General features: G+C 43.6%; 1 protein-coding gene across 3 annotated transcripts in view; it reads right to left on the bottom strand.

The window, feature by feature from the left end:
- Pik3cg (phosphatidylinositol-4,5-bisphosphate 3-kinase catalytic subunit gamma) overlaps window positions 1-8,641 on the bottom strand; it is a 35,710-nt gene extending 27,069 nt beyond the window's left edge. Inside the window, exons 1-4 of one of the 3 annotated variants that reach the window (XM_076942011.1) lie at window positions 8,555-8,641; window positions 3,917-5,923; window positions 749-814; window positions 414-639 (exon numbers count right to left, since the gene is read on the bottom strand). In XM_076942011.1, coding sequence (XP_076798126.1) covers window positions 414-639; window positions 749-814; window positions 3,917-5,911 — 2,287 coding nt within the window. In that variant the 5' untranslated portion in view covers window positions 5,912-5,923; window positions 8,555-8,641. Of the gene's footprint in view, window positions 1-413; window positions 640-748; window positions 815-3,916; window positions 5,924-8,054; window positions 8,452-8,477 lie in introns of those variants that run through there. The other 2 variants (XM_034514250.2, XM_034514252.2) reach the window with 2 other exon arrangements.
- Between the last annotated feature and the right edge of the window lie 6,370 nt (window positions 8,642-15,011).

The raw sequence follows: 15,011 nt of genomic DNA, 5'->3' as shown, positions 1-15,011 counted from the left end.
AAATGTATGTATATGACAAAATTTTAAAATCAACCTAACCTCTCAATATTACCTTCAAATTCTGACTATTTGAAATCAGCATGAGAGTATTCAAAGATGAGGAAAAGGAGATTTGGAAGTAATTTCTTGTGTGTGGAACTGTTATTGAAAATTATGTCTTCCATCCACACATAGTTTTTCTGTTTCTCCAGGTTCCATATGCACAACTTCATTTATAAGATTATATACATTTATAGTCATAAAGCATCATGTCTTATAGAAAGAGAGCCTTAAATCTCATTTACTTCATTAAAGACAAAAGACCAAAATGTTTTCTTGGCTGCCTTTTGCAAAATACTACTTGAATCCCAGAAAGAAGAGTCAAAACAATTATGACATTTGGAAGGAGAACTGAGAAGATGCAACCACTTTACCTTGGGAACTGACATCATACTTCTCAGCTGAGAGCGATTTAATATCAATGGTGACTTTCTGTAACATCTCAATCACGTGGACCTGCTGTGTGAAGTCCTGCAGCATGGCTGTGCCACAGCCCCGCAGGTACGCCTCCAGGATTACAGCGAACCTCTGCTGATAGTGTCTTGACTGGGCTATCTCACTTCGCAGGAACCAGAACAAGAAGTGACCAATTCTTTTGTTCTGAGATGGGTAAAAGATGGTTGAGATTGTGGTGACTAATGACGTAGGTTTACCGGGCAATTCCTCGTGGCCTAAACTGTTACACTGTTATCAAAGTGGAAGTACTTACTCTCAAGCCACGCTTCAGCAGGAATCTGGCCAGTGCACTGTCATGGTATGGTTCAAATTTCACAGCCTAGAGGAAGAGCACATTGGTGTTTGGAGGACTGTGGTGGTCAATCAGGAGAAAGGAAATGGGGAACCCATGGTTCCACGTCAGTGGGTCTTTCCAGTTAAGGTGGTGAGAATCTCCCTAGCCACTCAAATCCAGTTCCCTGTTTAGCAGGCACTGAGGACAGGAGAAGGAGGCACTTGCTTAGCATTCTATAGTAAGTGAAGACCAAGCTAGGGCTGGAGGCCAGAACTTGTGACGCACAATGTTGTGATCTGGGTCACGGCAGAACTGAAGTTGGGAAGGCTTTTGCTCTGAATTAGAACGACTTGGGTTATCAGAAGGGGAGAGGGGAGAGAAGAACATGGCTATAACAATTCTTTAAAGTGAAAGGTAAGGGTGGTAGTTACAAAGCAAATGGACCGTGGAAATACAGCACTCATCAAAAGAACAGTATATGCAAAGACAGGTCAAGTCTGAAGATCGTAAGACCCCCGTAGCCTCCCTTTTGAGCAGTCCCCACATTCTTACTGCAGGAAAACAGCAGCCCCCACCCTGTCACACCGAGGTATGGAGCATTGTGTCAGAATATCCCTGATTTTCTATGCTTCTCCGGGCAGAGATTAATCTTCATGGTTAGCGTTTGATCATGTTCACAGTGTTGGTTCTGGGTTGGATGTTGATGTAAGTGATATGACAGCTCTATCATTGAAGAAAGTTAACCAATAAAATGGGGAAAATAAACTAAATCTTGGTGAGCCTCTGTATATTGTTTTTATATTTTATTTTTTCAATAGGCTTGAAATAGCTAATAGTTTTGAAAGCGACAAACATTTAATTATCAATGCATATATTAACTAGAAGGTAGGTAGTATATGTGGGTCTAATAGTAAGCTGGAAGGCAGGTAGCATATATAAATCTAATAGAAGCATTCCTTTATAATTAGAAATGGTCTTCTTTTCCTTCAAGGAACAGAAGACATTTCCACTGTAGCCCACATTATGGAGCCTGAAGTCTTCTTGTTGTGTTGCTAGTTCTTCTCACTCTGGGTTTCCAGTTTGACCTGATCAATCCTGACCTTAATGTTTCAATGTTAGCTCTCTTTTCAAAAGTGCTTCTTTTGGGTGTGGTTAAGCAGGTGCCATAGAGCTGCACCTCAGTTGAGTTCTGAGAACGCGGTTACTCAGTCAACAGAACTCACTTTAAATGTATTTCAGGTTTCTAACCCGGGAGCTGGTCTTTCTTCATGTTTCACTTCTACATCAGTGATGCAGATCGCAACTGGGAGACCATTTTAACCAGCAGTGAGTCATTTAGTTGGAGCTAAAAAAAAAAAATGTTTCAAATCGCTGCACAAATGAATATAAGCCAACACATCCAGAATCAGTAAGGCTGATCGACCTCTTTCACCTAAAATATTTTTCAAGAAAAATGTTACCTATTTTTGAATTCTGCAAAGTTTACTTTGGAAAATGACAATGCAAAGATTGTCAGACCAAGCACTGCCTGCTCTGAAGTTTCCCTGGATGCATTAATCACAATTAAGTGTCACCCGGGCCCCTATTTGCTATTAGTACTCTATGGTATTCCCAGAAGCCCTTGTCGTAATTTCATAATTTGTTATTAAACACATGGTGTGTGTTTGTGTGTGCTGCAGCAAGTCTGAATGTTTGTCTTCTTACTGAAGAAGTTGTTGAACTAAGGAATGAACAATCTGTGCTGTACAGTACCATTCACCCCTGCCCCAACCTCTTACTTTCCTTTCTCCTGTCAAGCAATGCAATTTAAGATTTAAGCAGAACTGTCGCTCTTTAATAACCCAGCTCAATCTCAGGCATATCGCTTGATGACCCCACAGAACCTCACATAGCATCATGGGAACTGAGCGAAACTAGTCTCCTGCCTGTTTAAAGAGGGCAGCTACCAAGATTCTACTCAGCACACTGTTTAGTAAAATAACAATAGCTCGTTCTACCTACCGTAGGGCCTATGACCTCCCCAGCCATGGGCTTTTGACCAGAATTATGATCTTAAGAATGACATTTCTCCCTGTGGAGTAGGCCTGAAAGTCATCATGAACTCAGAGTAACTGTGATCACCTGTACAGGATCAAACCAGCCAAAGTTCTGCCATAGATGGGGTAGGTAGATGATCTCTCGACTCTACCGCTTATTAAGGAGCTAGTGGCAGTGGAAAGTTGCTAGGAGAGAAAAAAGAATCCTTCTTTTTGGAAGATGTGGTCACTGTGGCTCTGCTCTCATGAAAGGTGCTACACCCATGAACATGTGGACAACACTAATTGGACTTAGCAGTTATTAGGGGGAAATGACATTAACTTGACAAGGAGATATATTAATAAGGACAGGAAGAGAATCTGAAGTAGAAATTAGAGGTATATATGATCATGTCTCAATGTATACCTATAACAACACTCAAGAATTTAAAAAGAGTGTTTAGAAGATTCTATCCAGATACAACATGTTGTTTTACAAATCATAATAAACACAGGCAGAGATTAAAAATATCTCCAACCTGCATTATCCTGATGCTAGATTTATGCAAGATATTTGAAGCTGAAAAAAAGGATAAAGCCTGGGGTCAGTCAGCCCTTTAATTTTAGTCCATTGCTTTTTAAAATATGTGGCCCTGGACATACAACTTAGTGTCCTTGTATCTCAATTTCCATATGTATTAAATGCAAATCCAAATTGTAATTCGACCACCGTCATAGGTGACAGTGGAATCAAATGACACAGTACACACACACACACACACACACACACACACACACACAGACACACCATGAAAATCATGAGCCTTGGCCCAAGGAAGTTTGCAACTAGTTCAGTCTATCATTTAAATAATTAATGAGGACTGTGTAATTTCAACTGGGACAATTCTCCTGGTGTCTTTCAAATTATTGCTGGCAAACCCTCAAAGACAGTAAAAACGAAACAAAAAAAATGTCAATGGAAGCATTTACTACTTTTTGACGTGGCTTCATCGGCACTAGGCTGACTGATCATGAAACTGAACAAAGGGTACGGGATGACTACTGAAGAGGGTGCCTGTGTACATGCAAATAAGCTCTCTGAGAGTAGTTCCTGCTAACCACCAGCTCCTACCTGCACCAGCTGGAGAAGGTAATGTAAAACGTCATCGTCCTCCAAACTCTCCAGTTTCTGAACTGCAATGGCTCTTACATTTTCGTCTGAAAAATTACAGTCCAGGAGCTGCATGGTTAAGCCAACGTCCAAAGCACTTTGATCCCAGATCTCCCTTCTGGCTAACAGCTGGTATGTTTTGGCAACAATTTCTTGTTGTCCCCATTTCACTGAGCTGAACAGCTTAGGGTATGCCTTTGGATGCTTCAGGCTTTCATATCGAAAATGCCAGAGGAGTTCTTTGTCCTCTGCTGTGAGAGGGTTAAGTGGATCTGTGGCTATGATTGCCTCCAATTGCTTTCGAAGCTGATTGGGCATTTCAGCTCGAACCCTGTCTCCTTCTGGGTCAGGGGTGGGCCGGTGCTTAGGCAAGGCTATGGGGTGACAGTAGTTGTCCAGCAGGATGGAAATGGACATTGAGTTCTCCTTGTCTGGATTGGTTGCGGATGTGAGCTTGTCAGCATTGAAGCTGCCCTGCTCCTCTGCCTTGCCAGATATCTGCCACATGTGGAGCACATAGTCCCCGTGGCGGAGGAGGAAACGGTGGTCTATTAACAGCAAGTTCACGTAATAGAGAAGCTGGGCTTTGCCCTTGGACTCGGAGCATGACGTCTCTGCAGAAGCCTTGCTGGACAGTGATGGGGTTTTGCAGCAGTAGATCTGTAGGTTCAATAAGGCGCCTTTGGGCAAGTCTTTGATTTTGATGCCAAACTCCAGCCACACATTCCAAAGCACCTCTTCTGTGAAGGGCTTAGGGCTGGTTCTCCTTTGGCAAAGGACTTGTTGCCCATGCTGGATGTTTGCTTCCACGAAAACAGTGAGGTCCGTGTTCCGAGGCAGGACAGGGATATCAATGCCTCTGATCTTGACCCTGAACTTTCGGTCACAGTCCCACAAAGACACCGTGAATACACTCTCGTGGTCCTTGCCGTGGATGGTCAGCTGCTCGTGGTAGCCGGTGACCCCAGTGCAGTCATCTACCAGCGGCCATTCTTCGTTCCTCACCTCATCTAGGGCTGGGTCTGGAGGCGTGTCAAGCACCAGGTGTATTTCATCTCCGTTCTTGAGGCACTGCCTCACCCACTGGAAATTTTTGAGGGGCGTTTCACCCACCAGGTATTCATCGCGGCCACAGACCCGCAGCACAAAATCCTGCTCACTTTGATTTTCCGGGATATTCATTAGAGACTTCTTCTTGGCCATCTTGGTGAAGAAGCTCTGGAGGATGGTGCCAGGAGTATCATCCGCGGAGACCTTGATGGTTTGACTGGTGGTACCGCGGTGGATGACGATGAAGATGCAGTTGTTGGCAATCTTTTTTGACAGGTAGTCTGGGAGAGGTTTGGACGTCACCCAAGGGTGCATAGCATAGAGTTTGGCATCCCGGCTAGCCACCTCAGCCATACGGGGCGTAACCAGACGGCGGCGCGTGAACTCTAGCTCATCATCGTGCACATTGCTGATGTCAGTGACGTCATAGCCAATCAGGGAGGTGAGCTGCCTCTGGAAAGCCAGGGTCTCCTCAGAAGGTACATGTCTCTGTACCACATGGATCTGGCCAGGGCTTTTGTGCATCATCTTCCAGTAACGCAGGCAGTCTAGGGTTTGCACCACCTGGTACCTGTCGTAGATCTCAAACCATTGTCCCTTTTTCTGGTAGAGCAGGAGGAATTGGTCCGGACCCAATCGATGGTAGAATTCCGCAGCCACACTGGTCTCCAGGGCGCGTAGCCACACCTGAGCTTTCATCTGCTCCACATTGCCGTGGCCAGCCACATGCAGCAGCGCTGTTTCCGGAGTCTTGCTGATGCGCTGGCTGGTGGGCAGTATGAACTCAATGGGGATGAGCTCCATGGATGACAGGCTGCCTGCTGCGCTGCGTGGCTTCATCCTCCGGCGCCGGCGCAGGTTGTCCTCTCTTAGAACCACCGGTTGTTCATAGTTCTCCAGCTCCATGCCCTATGTGACCTGGGAGTGGAGAAACAGAGCTTTGTCAAGAGATGCTGTTTTCTGTACATACCTGTACGATGGCAGAGGGAAGTTGTGGTGGGTTGATGTGAGCACAAGGCCTGGAGGTACCAAGAAAGATAGAGGTGCACTGTCTTTAACAGTGTGGGTCTGGACATGAATCTCTGCTAGTCACTTACTGTCTAAGTGATGTGGCCTACTTAATCTGTGAGATTCTTGTATGTCAATTTGATTACTTATACCTAGAGGGTAGAGGCAAAAGTTAAATAAGGCAGTGCACTTTTTTTTTTTTAAAACATGTTGGCACATTCTCTTTAGTTTTGTGAGTGTGTGTGTGTGTCTGTGTGCGCACGTGCGTGCAATGTTTCAATTAAAAATTTGTAAAGCACTATGGAGCTGGAGAGATGGCTCAGTGGATAAAAGTACGTGCTGTACAAACATTAGGTTTATATATTAGAGCTCATATCCTACCACGCATATAAGCATTGTCCCCTGTGTAACCCTAGGGGTAGGTCTCTCTCTCTCTCTCTCTCTCTCTCTCTCTCTCTCTCTCTCTCTCTGTGTGTGTGTGTGTGTGTGTGTGTGTGTGTGTGTTGGAAGGGAGATGAGCAGAGATCGGAGAACTCACTGAGGCTTACTGGCCACCAACCTAGCTCCACATTCAGTGAGAGACCAGGTCTGAAAGGAATAAGGTGGAGAGAGTCTCCTCTGTCCTCTGCAGGTGTACTTGTGCACCTGCACACATGCATGCTCACACCACACACATACACCGCCACCCTCACACACATGTGCACAAAACATATGTAAAACACTCATCTAGCACAGTGTCAGACATTTACCGGCTCAAAACGGCAACTGTGTGTAAGTATCCTGAAGCACACAGATGCATAACACAATGCAGTGGAGGACAAAGGCCTAGTCCCTAAGGTGCCGTGTGAGACCCCGAGCATCACTTCAGAACAAGCCAATGTGTTTCCTTTGTTCAGTCTCACACTTCTCTAACCCAGACACCCAATCTTGCTTCATCTACTCTATTTTCAAACTGTCTGAACCCAGTCTCCCTAGTCAACTTCCTGTCTTCTTTTTTTTTTCATTTTTTTCTTTCTATATAAGAAAGCTAGTGGTTTCATTCATAAAATTCAAAAGCAGCACAATTGGTAAAGACTGTAATCATTTGGAGACACATACCATTTTGATCATAGAATGTGGAACATTCCAGCTATCATTGCTATATTAGGGCAGGGGGAGGTGTCACCATACTTGGACTTTCCCAATATGAGCTTTTAGGTAATTTTAACTGAGCCAGTTGGTTTGGCCTCTGCTTTAGAGGAGACACAGTAGAAGACATGATTCCTGCCCTCCCATGACCCTAAACAATAATTCAGTTTTTTTTGTCCTAATAGTTTCATCTGTATAGCAGGAACTTACAAGTTTATCCCTGTCATATTACCCATATATAAGTATTTGCCCTCTACAAAGCATTTAAATGTAACTATGAGCCCATCAAATAATGACTGAAATGCTAAGAGAACCAAAACTAAAAAATAATCCATAAAAAATGATTCATAGAAATTTGATTTTAATATTTAGCATTGCTACATTGGTACTACATTATATTCTAAACCGTATTTAAATATTGAAACAAAATATTTCAGAAAATATCATTTACTCTCTAACTGATGTTAACGAGAGCTGTAATTAGTTATTTCCCGAAGAACAGTGGAGTGCAAATTATATACCCAAAAGGAGATTTTGATTAAAAGCCATAAAAGACAAGTTTCTCAGGATCTCAACTTATGTACAGTTCTTGGGTTAAGCTATTTTAAAAGTCAATTCTCCCTCCTCTTAAAATATAATGAAGCTATACTTAGTAAATAAATGAAACCAACTGTCCCAAACAACTGTTGCTTGGTAGCATAAAACATCCACTTTGGTCTTTTGGTACATTGTAGAATAACCAACAGAGAGAAAAGGAGAATCATAAGCTATATTGATACTGACATGAACTTAAAATAAAACATGTCCAAATTTAAACATACAAATATAACTCAATATCTGTCTCAGTGACAGCAGGAGCTCACACTATAGCATGATACAAGGCACAGAAGAGAAAAAGCTGACCAATACTCACTGGGTTTCCTCATCGTTGGGACTAAGCAGTTTTGTCCTCTTACAAAAAAAACAAAAACAAAAACAAAAAAAAACAAACAAAAAACCCCAAAAAACAAAAAACAAAAAAACTGTCTGGACAGACTGGACAGAATTCCCAAGCATGCACTTGTAAGACTCTGGAGCCTGTCCGTCTCGGGCTCTGTGGCTGCCCCCTTCCTCACAAACAAAAACAGAAAGAACTAATGCACCTGCGAGTCCTTGCTGGACGGAACTTTGTGAATATACACAGCCTAAGTTCGGTGAGACAAGGAAACTCAGACGCTCGGGGGTTGGCTCATCTTGAACCGGCAATGGTTTCAGACAAAAATATTCTAGCTGAGAAGGAAGTGTTACTGTTCCGAGTCATACCAAGCAAAGAGCAAACAACAGAAAGCAGTAGTACCTGGTACAGCCCTGGAGGTGATGCTGAGGAAGGGTCATTTGTTTACTTTATGAAAACAAAAAAGAATTCAAACATACCGGGGCACCTCTCGACTCTTCCGCTTTTCTGGGGCTCCCTTCATACCCAGATGCAGAGGAAGTGCTGCAGTTACCAGGAAGGAAGTTTTAACCAAGTTGATTATACATGTGATTGCTCATTTTTAAAGTGTCAGAAATGCATTTCCTGCTGAAGCACACAGAGAGCAGAGCCGGACAGAGAGAGCACTGTTTACCTTACTATTTTTTTTCACTCTTTGAATTAATTTTTCAAAGATTGTGAGAGACTCAGACACACCAAAAATACACCCAAGGCATAAACAAATGAAGCATGTGTGCAGCCAGCTATAAGTAGAAGAAAGAGCTGCACAGCCACAGTGTTGGATAACTTGTTAAGAGCTAAGTGAAACCTATTACCCTCTGAGAATTTGAATAAGGCCTGGTGTGTGTGCTATAACTGTGGACTGTTGGGCTCAATCTGGATGTTTGCAAGAGCAAAGCCTGTGAACTCACTTCCTTAGATTGGTGAGACCTCCCCCCACCAGCCCAGACCACTTAGGTCTCAAAATATCACAAATTGAAAGTCCTACAGCATGTGTGTGTCTGTTGCTGTTATGCTGAGTGTGTGTGTGTGTGTGTGTGTGTGTATGTGTGTGTGTGTGTGTGTGTGTGTGTTGGTGTATGTCGAGGGTGGGCTTACTGTGAATACTAATTAGTCAGACAAAACAGAAGGAGATTGCTTTCCTGGGGACATTAGGGAGCTAAAAACTGTCAGCACCAGGCAGGTAATCATTGAGAGATGGCTTCCAGTTGCAACAGGCTTGGAGAACATGGAGGAGACATAGATTCTTCTTAAAACAGCCCTATATTTTCCAAGTAACCTCAATTCCTTCTACAGCTCTAAGCATAGCCAAGTCTCCCCTTTCTCAGGGGTCTCTACACCAAGGCTTATTCTTTCCCACTAGGCTGTCAGGCTGTCAAGGACTCCAGCTGGGCCCCAGGAATAGCAAGAAGGATAGAGGGGCCTCACACATCCCTCAGAGCAGGATCCCTCATAAATACAGCCTTATGAGTTTCTTTGAGCTGCTCAGATATCAAGATAGAGTCTCTGATCTGTTCTTCCTCTCACACAGTCCCTGTGATGGCTCATACATATTATAAAGTTGAGCAGATCTACAATCTAAGAGACAAACCTCTGTGCATTCCTACAAGCCTGTCTCTAGACTAGATTTGGAGACGTATGGAAAGATCCATTTGAAACATGGGTGGAACCATCCGTGAGTTGCAGTTCCGGATGGGAGAAAGCCAGCGAGCACCAGGCACTGTTCATCTCTTTCCTGGTGGTAGATGCAATGTTAGCAGCTGCTACATGATCCCGCTGCCATGTCTTTCCTACCATGATACACTGTACCCTCCAACTGGGAGCCAAAATAACCCCGTTCTGTCTTAAATTGCTTCTGTTGGGTGTTTGGTCACAGTGACAAGAAAAACAGTACATATCCTTTGGGTCTTAGCTTTTAAAATAGCGGTCTAAGAGTCAATAGCAGCAGGCAAATCTTAATTCAAAGGCTGCCACCTTCTAGATATGTAGAAGGGGTATCTCAGCTTCCCAAAGCATATTTCTATGAAAGCATACTTCCTTGGGAGGTTGGTGTCCTTACAAATCTCAAGGTAGCCTGAGTTGTTTAAGGGAGAAGACTTGCCAAGTTATGCTTCACCCAGAGTGTGTGTGTGTGGAGGGGGGCATGTCAGCAGGTGAAGTGAGTAGGGTTCTTCAGAGGGGGAGCTGACCTGAGGGGACCATGAGCTGACTAATTCTTGGCTTTCTGGGCTTTACACACACATGCACATGAACTTTCAGAAATGCTAGACTCAGCCTCTTGGGTCCGTTTTCTTCTGAAAGGACTATTCAGCTAAGTTCACTCATGCAAAAAAATTGTCAATTCTCTGACTAAACTTTCAAATACTTCAGGCTTACTGGTGGTTTGAGATTGAACGTACCCTGATCTCCTTCCATTCCCAATATAGCCACTAAAATGTACTCTGTCGTCAATGTTCTTAGGCAGAAGTAATGAGGCATGCCTCATGCCTCTTTCCTCTGTGCAGGTACCTCTCCACATGGAGCCTCATTTTCCTAATAAGGAAATTTTATCCCCAGAATTTTGGGGTCAGCAGATCTCCAGGCTACCTCACTGATGCTAGAGGTAGCATGCTGCTGCTTTGTCCCATTCTGTGCATCTCACGAGCACTTGATTATAAATGTACTACATTTATATTACTAAATGTAGTTTGATTACTGCATCTAGAATATAGTTATCATAGGGATGACAAGGTGGAATTGATTCAAAGCAGAAAACACAGTGGGCAGTGCTCATTGAGGAACAGATTTAAGAATTCGCTGTTCCATCTGAGGGAGGTTCTTTGCATTTGGTCCTCTGAGATTATCCATAGTACTGTCGGAGATGCAGAACATCAGGCATAGGCACTGTCTTTTTCATCCTGCTGAAGGAAAGGATGTGTGCAATGTCACCAGTACAATAGTCCAATCATCATGGTTCCATAGAGGCACTGACTTTTGTAGTATAGATGGTCATTCTTGCTCATTTAGGGGGCCTAACATACACCAATTCATCTGCCTTAGCTTTCTAATCTGCTCAAAATGCCACAACGCCCCTCCTTCCACATTTATGTGTTTAGAAATTTAGAAATTTAGAAGTTTAGAAAGTTGCTAAAAATCTTTTTATTTTCAACTGAACAAAACTATTAACTATATTATATACATATGTAATACCTTACATATTTTGAGTGTGCTAACGGACATGTGATTCTCGGAGTCATTGTGTAGAGAGAAAAAAACCATCATGCTATCTCGTGTTTTGCTTTTAGTGAGGAGTGCTTTTTCCACAAGCCTCCTTTGTTTCCTCATGTCTCTGGTCAGGGTTTTGGCCAGAGTGCATCCTCACTGCAGCCAATCAGTGGGAAGTGTGGAGAATTATTAAAACGGTTTGAGTTAATCAGGAGCTGTTCCCTGAGTGACCAGCTGTCCAGATCATTAGTATATATGACAATAGCTTCTGGAGCAGCAGACTATAACCCTGGCATGTGGGCTGAGGGGAGTCACTTCAAATCCCAACAACAGCAGCCACAAAAGTCTCAGAGGGGAGCAGTTATTATTAACCAAACCCCAGAGATCTGCAGTAGCCAAGGCCACGTGTCTTCAGAACATCAGCCACACTTAACTTTCCATTCTTACTAGCAGAAACTGACCATGAAGTAGACTGTCCTTTGTTTCCTTGTTCAGCTCACCTTTCCTACAACAGCTTAAAGAGCGCCTCAGAAATAATTGTTTTGTAAGCAGATTTTTAAAAATCCAAATTCCTTGACATGAACCATTAGACTCTAAAGTTTATCTTCAGCCCTTGGCCTCATCTTCAAAATTACCTCTGCAACTAAAGGAAACTGGTCTCTGCTTTCTACTTGCTGGGCTCTGCCACATGCCACCTGTGTGTGCAACCTCTGTCCCTCTTTTCTTTTCCCTTCTCCTCACCCCAGGTTTTCTAATACCCCAAGCCATTTGCCACTGCTCAGGTTGGGTGACCTCCTCTAGGAGGGCTTTCTGGTTTGGCAAAGCACACTGTTAAAGAATATCTTCCTCACTCGTGGTCAACACCGACATAGTAATGTCAATACTGCAAGAGCAAACTCTTGTGACTGTCCATGTCCTGCACAGCTCTGAGCACACGTTCATTCACGCCTTGTATCATCCCAAGGGCAGAAGTGCTACTATGATTTCATTTATGATGAAGACCAGGCACAGAGAGGTCAAGTGGCCACTCCAGGCTCTGCAGTTGATCAATGGCACTCACCCTACTGCTTTCCCATGAGAAGCCATCTCCTTACTCCACTGCTAACATCCTCCCATCCTCACCAGACACTTGAGCCCTTTAAGATGAATGACTGCTGTGCTTATCACTGTTTCCCAGGGCTTGATACAAATCAAGCAAGGATATAGATAAATATTTGCAGAATGGATACTTTGTATTTCTGGAAGGTCACCAGACTTCTCTGTACTTACAAGAATGTTGAGGGATAGTAAAGGATAGTTCCATATCTTTCAGACCAATCAAAATCCAGATAGTTCCTTCTTTCTTTCCACACTTGACCTTTCCTTCCTTTGACCTAAGCCCCAGTACGTACCCCCTTTCCAGGGTCAGAACATGGAACTCAGGAAGAGAGTGTGGAATTAGGAGGGAACTTAGTTGGATTAAACTATGAGGAGCCACAAGCCCTTCAGAGCCTTTCTGTTGATCCCGTCTGACAATGTTTAGTGCCATTCTCTTGTTATTGTTGACTGAGTTTAAAGACCCCAAAAAGGCAGCTCTCGTATCCTGTGGGCAAGAGCTACTTCTCCTTGTAAAAGCTTCCCCAAAGACTCCCCTGGGACCTTGTCTTCACGATTGTTTACAGCATGCTAAGGGTTTCACTGTCTGCTTACATGCCTCTTTAACCCACTTCCTAACTGTCACTCCCTCTCACACATTCCCCACCAGACAAAACTGCAGGAAGGGTCTATAGTTTCCAAATCCACCATGGGTTCTTTATGAGTGGATTTTTTTTTCCATATTCATTGTCATTGTCATTGTCATTGTCAACAGGATGACAGAATGGAGCCTGCTCTCACAGCCATGGTAGCATGCTAAAGCAGATGCTGTTCTTTCCAAACCCCTGGATTCCCAGCTTTGATCATAGCAGGAGTCACATCCCTCTGGAAGGAAGCCAGCCAGATACTCTTCAGGTTTAAAAGGGGGCTCTGGAGAGTGGCTGAGGCTCAGGCTGAGGTGTGAGGGATGGTGCTAGCCAGAGCTGCACTTTCCTAGCCTTGAGAAGGTGACAGCTCTCCCGCTCCATTATTCCATAGCCAGCTTGGTCTTCTGCAACACAGTTGGCTGTGAGATCCAACCTGAAAGAGCCATTCATTGAGGGGTAACTAAGGTCAAAGGCCCTCCCTGAACCTGCTTGCTTTGTGCTGTACCTAGGAGGAGTCCTCTTCATGTTCAAGAAGAGATAGTCAAATACTCTTTGTCTATCTGATCACATGAGAAAGTTGTGAAGATCAGGAAATACCATGAGTGTGTGTGTGTGTGTGCGTGCACGCGCATTTGTGTTCTTCGTTTCCCCATAGCTAGCCTCCTGCAAATACAATCCCTCTTCTCTCTTTGAAGTGTCCATTTTCCTTTCTCCTCTCTTCTTGCTTCTCTTCCTTTCCTTTAAAGTAGTATGTTTTGACTTGAAGAGGAAGGGACCTTTGGGACACTGGTCCTATGATTTCTTGATGGGATGCTGCCATCACTAGTGATGAGTGAGATTCATCTGATCATACTTGCAATGTTGCAATGGTCACGTTTCTCTATGAGTATTAGATACAAAGTCATTTTACCAAGTCTTTTTACTAGCAGTGGCCAAATCAGTAAGCCACTCCCAAACTTCCTTAAGCATCTGGGTACTCCTGTTTCTTGCAGACTCCTGTATGAATCCTCTTTTAATTGGGGACAATTCTTACCAACTCTGACCTCTATATAGCTGATCTATTTTTGTATTAGCTGTAGACCCATGGGGCCATGAAAGGTATCATAAAAGAAACAAGATTACCTTGGGGGCTTATTGGGAGGGAAAGGGGGTCTTCCATTTAAGTGGATGCTAGAGAGCTCCACCCACTTATCCATTGACATGTGTGCTCTTTTCTGTTTGCTCATGAATTCTTCTAGTATTGGTAATTGAATACCTCTAATATGTTGTCAAGTTTTTGCAAAGACGTTGTGAGTCAGCTGGACAGAGGTGCTCTGGTATCATCACCACCCAGAATAGGACATGAGATGTGTCCTTGGAGTCACCTAGGAAAAAGGGTTGGGGATGCAGAGCAGGGTGCTGTCATTTTCAGTCAATCCATCCTGAAGGAAATCCTCTAGGGCAGAAAAGGAAGCAGGTAGAATGTGAGTAGGTGGAGGTGGTAGGAAAGAACATTCTGGCAGAGTGAATTATGAAAGACAGCCAGTTCCTGAAAGAACAAAATTCATGTAAGTAATCCATAATCTAAGAAAAGGTAAAAGAGGGTGGACTATAGACAAGCCACCAGTTTTTTAAATTATTGTATATTTAATTATGTGCCTATGTGTGTCTATGTGCATGTGGGTGAAGCTGCCTGTGAAGACCAGAAGGGTGTCAGATGGATGTGTTAAACATTCATCTTGAGCTGGAGTTACAGGCCTCCACTTAGGTTCTCTAGAACACTATATACTCTTGGCCACTGAACCACCATTCCAGCCCAGGTTGCCAGTTCTTGACAAAGCCTAATAAGACCAGTGGCCTTCATATTATAGGATACAGGGGTCCACAGGACTCCCAGGCTGGTTCATGTTTAACACATCTATAAGTGAAAAAATGTATTCAAGTGTGTAGAGCTACTAAAATCTTAGATTGTCTTGAAACTGTGGTCTAACTT

This window comes from Arvicanthis niloticus, chromosome 11 (assembly GCF_011762505.2).
Source record: "Arvicanthis niloticus isolate mArvNil1 chromosome 11, mArvNil1.pat.X, whole genome shotgun sequence".
In the NCBI taxonomy this organism is placed as follows: domain Eukaryota; kingdom Metazoa; phylum Chordata; class Mammalia; order Rodentia; family Muridae; genus Arvicanthis; species Arvicanthis niloticus.
Note: the sequence above shows the minus strand (reverse complement) of the source record. Positions and strands in the feature narration are given on the sequence as shown.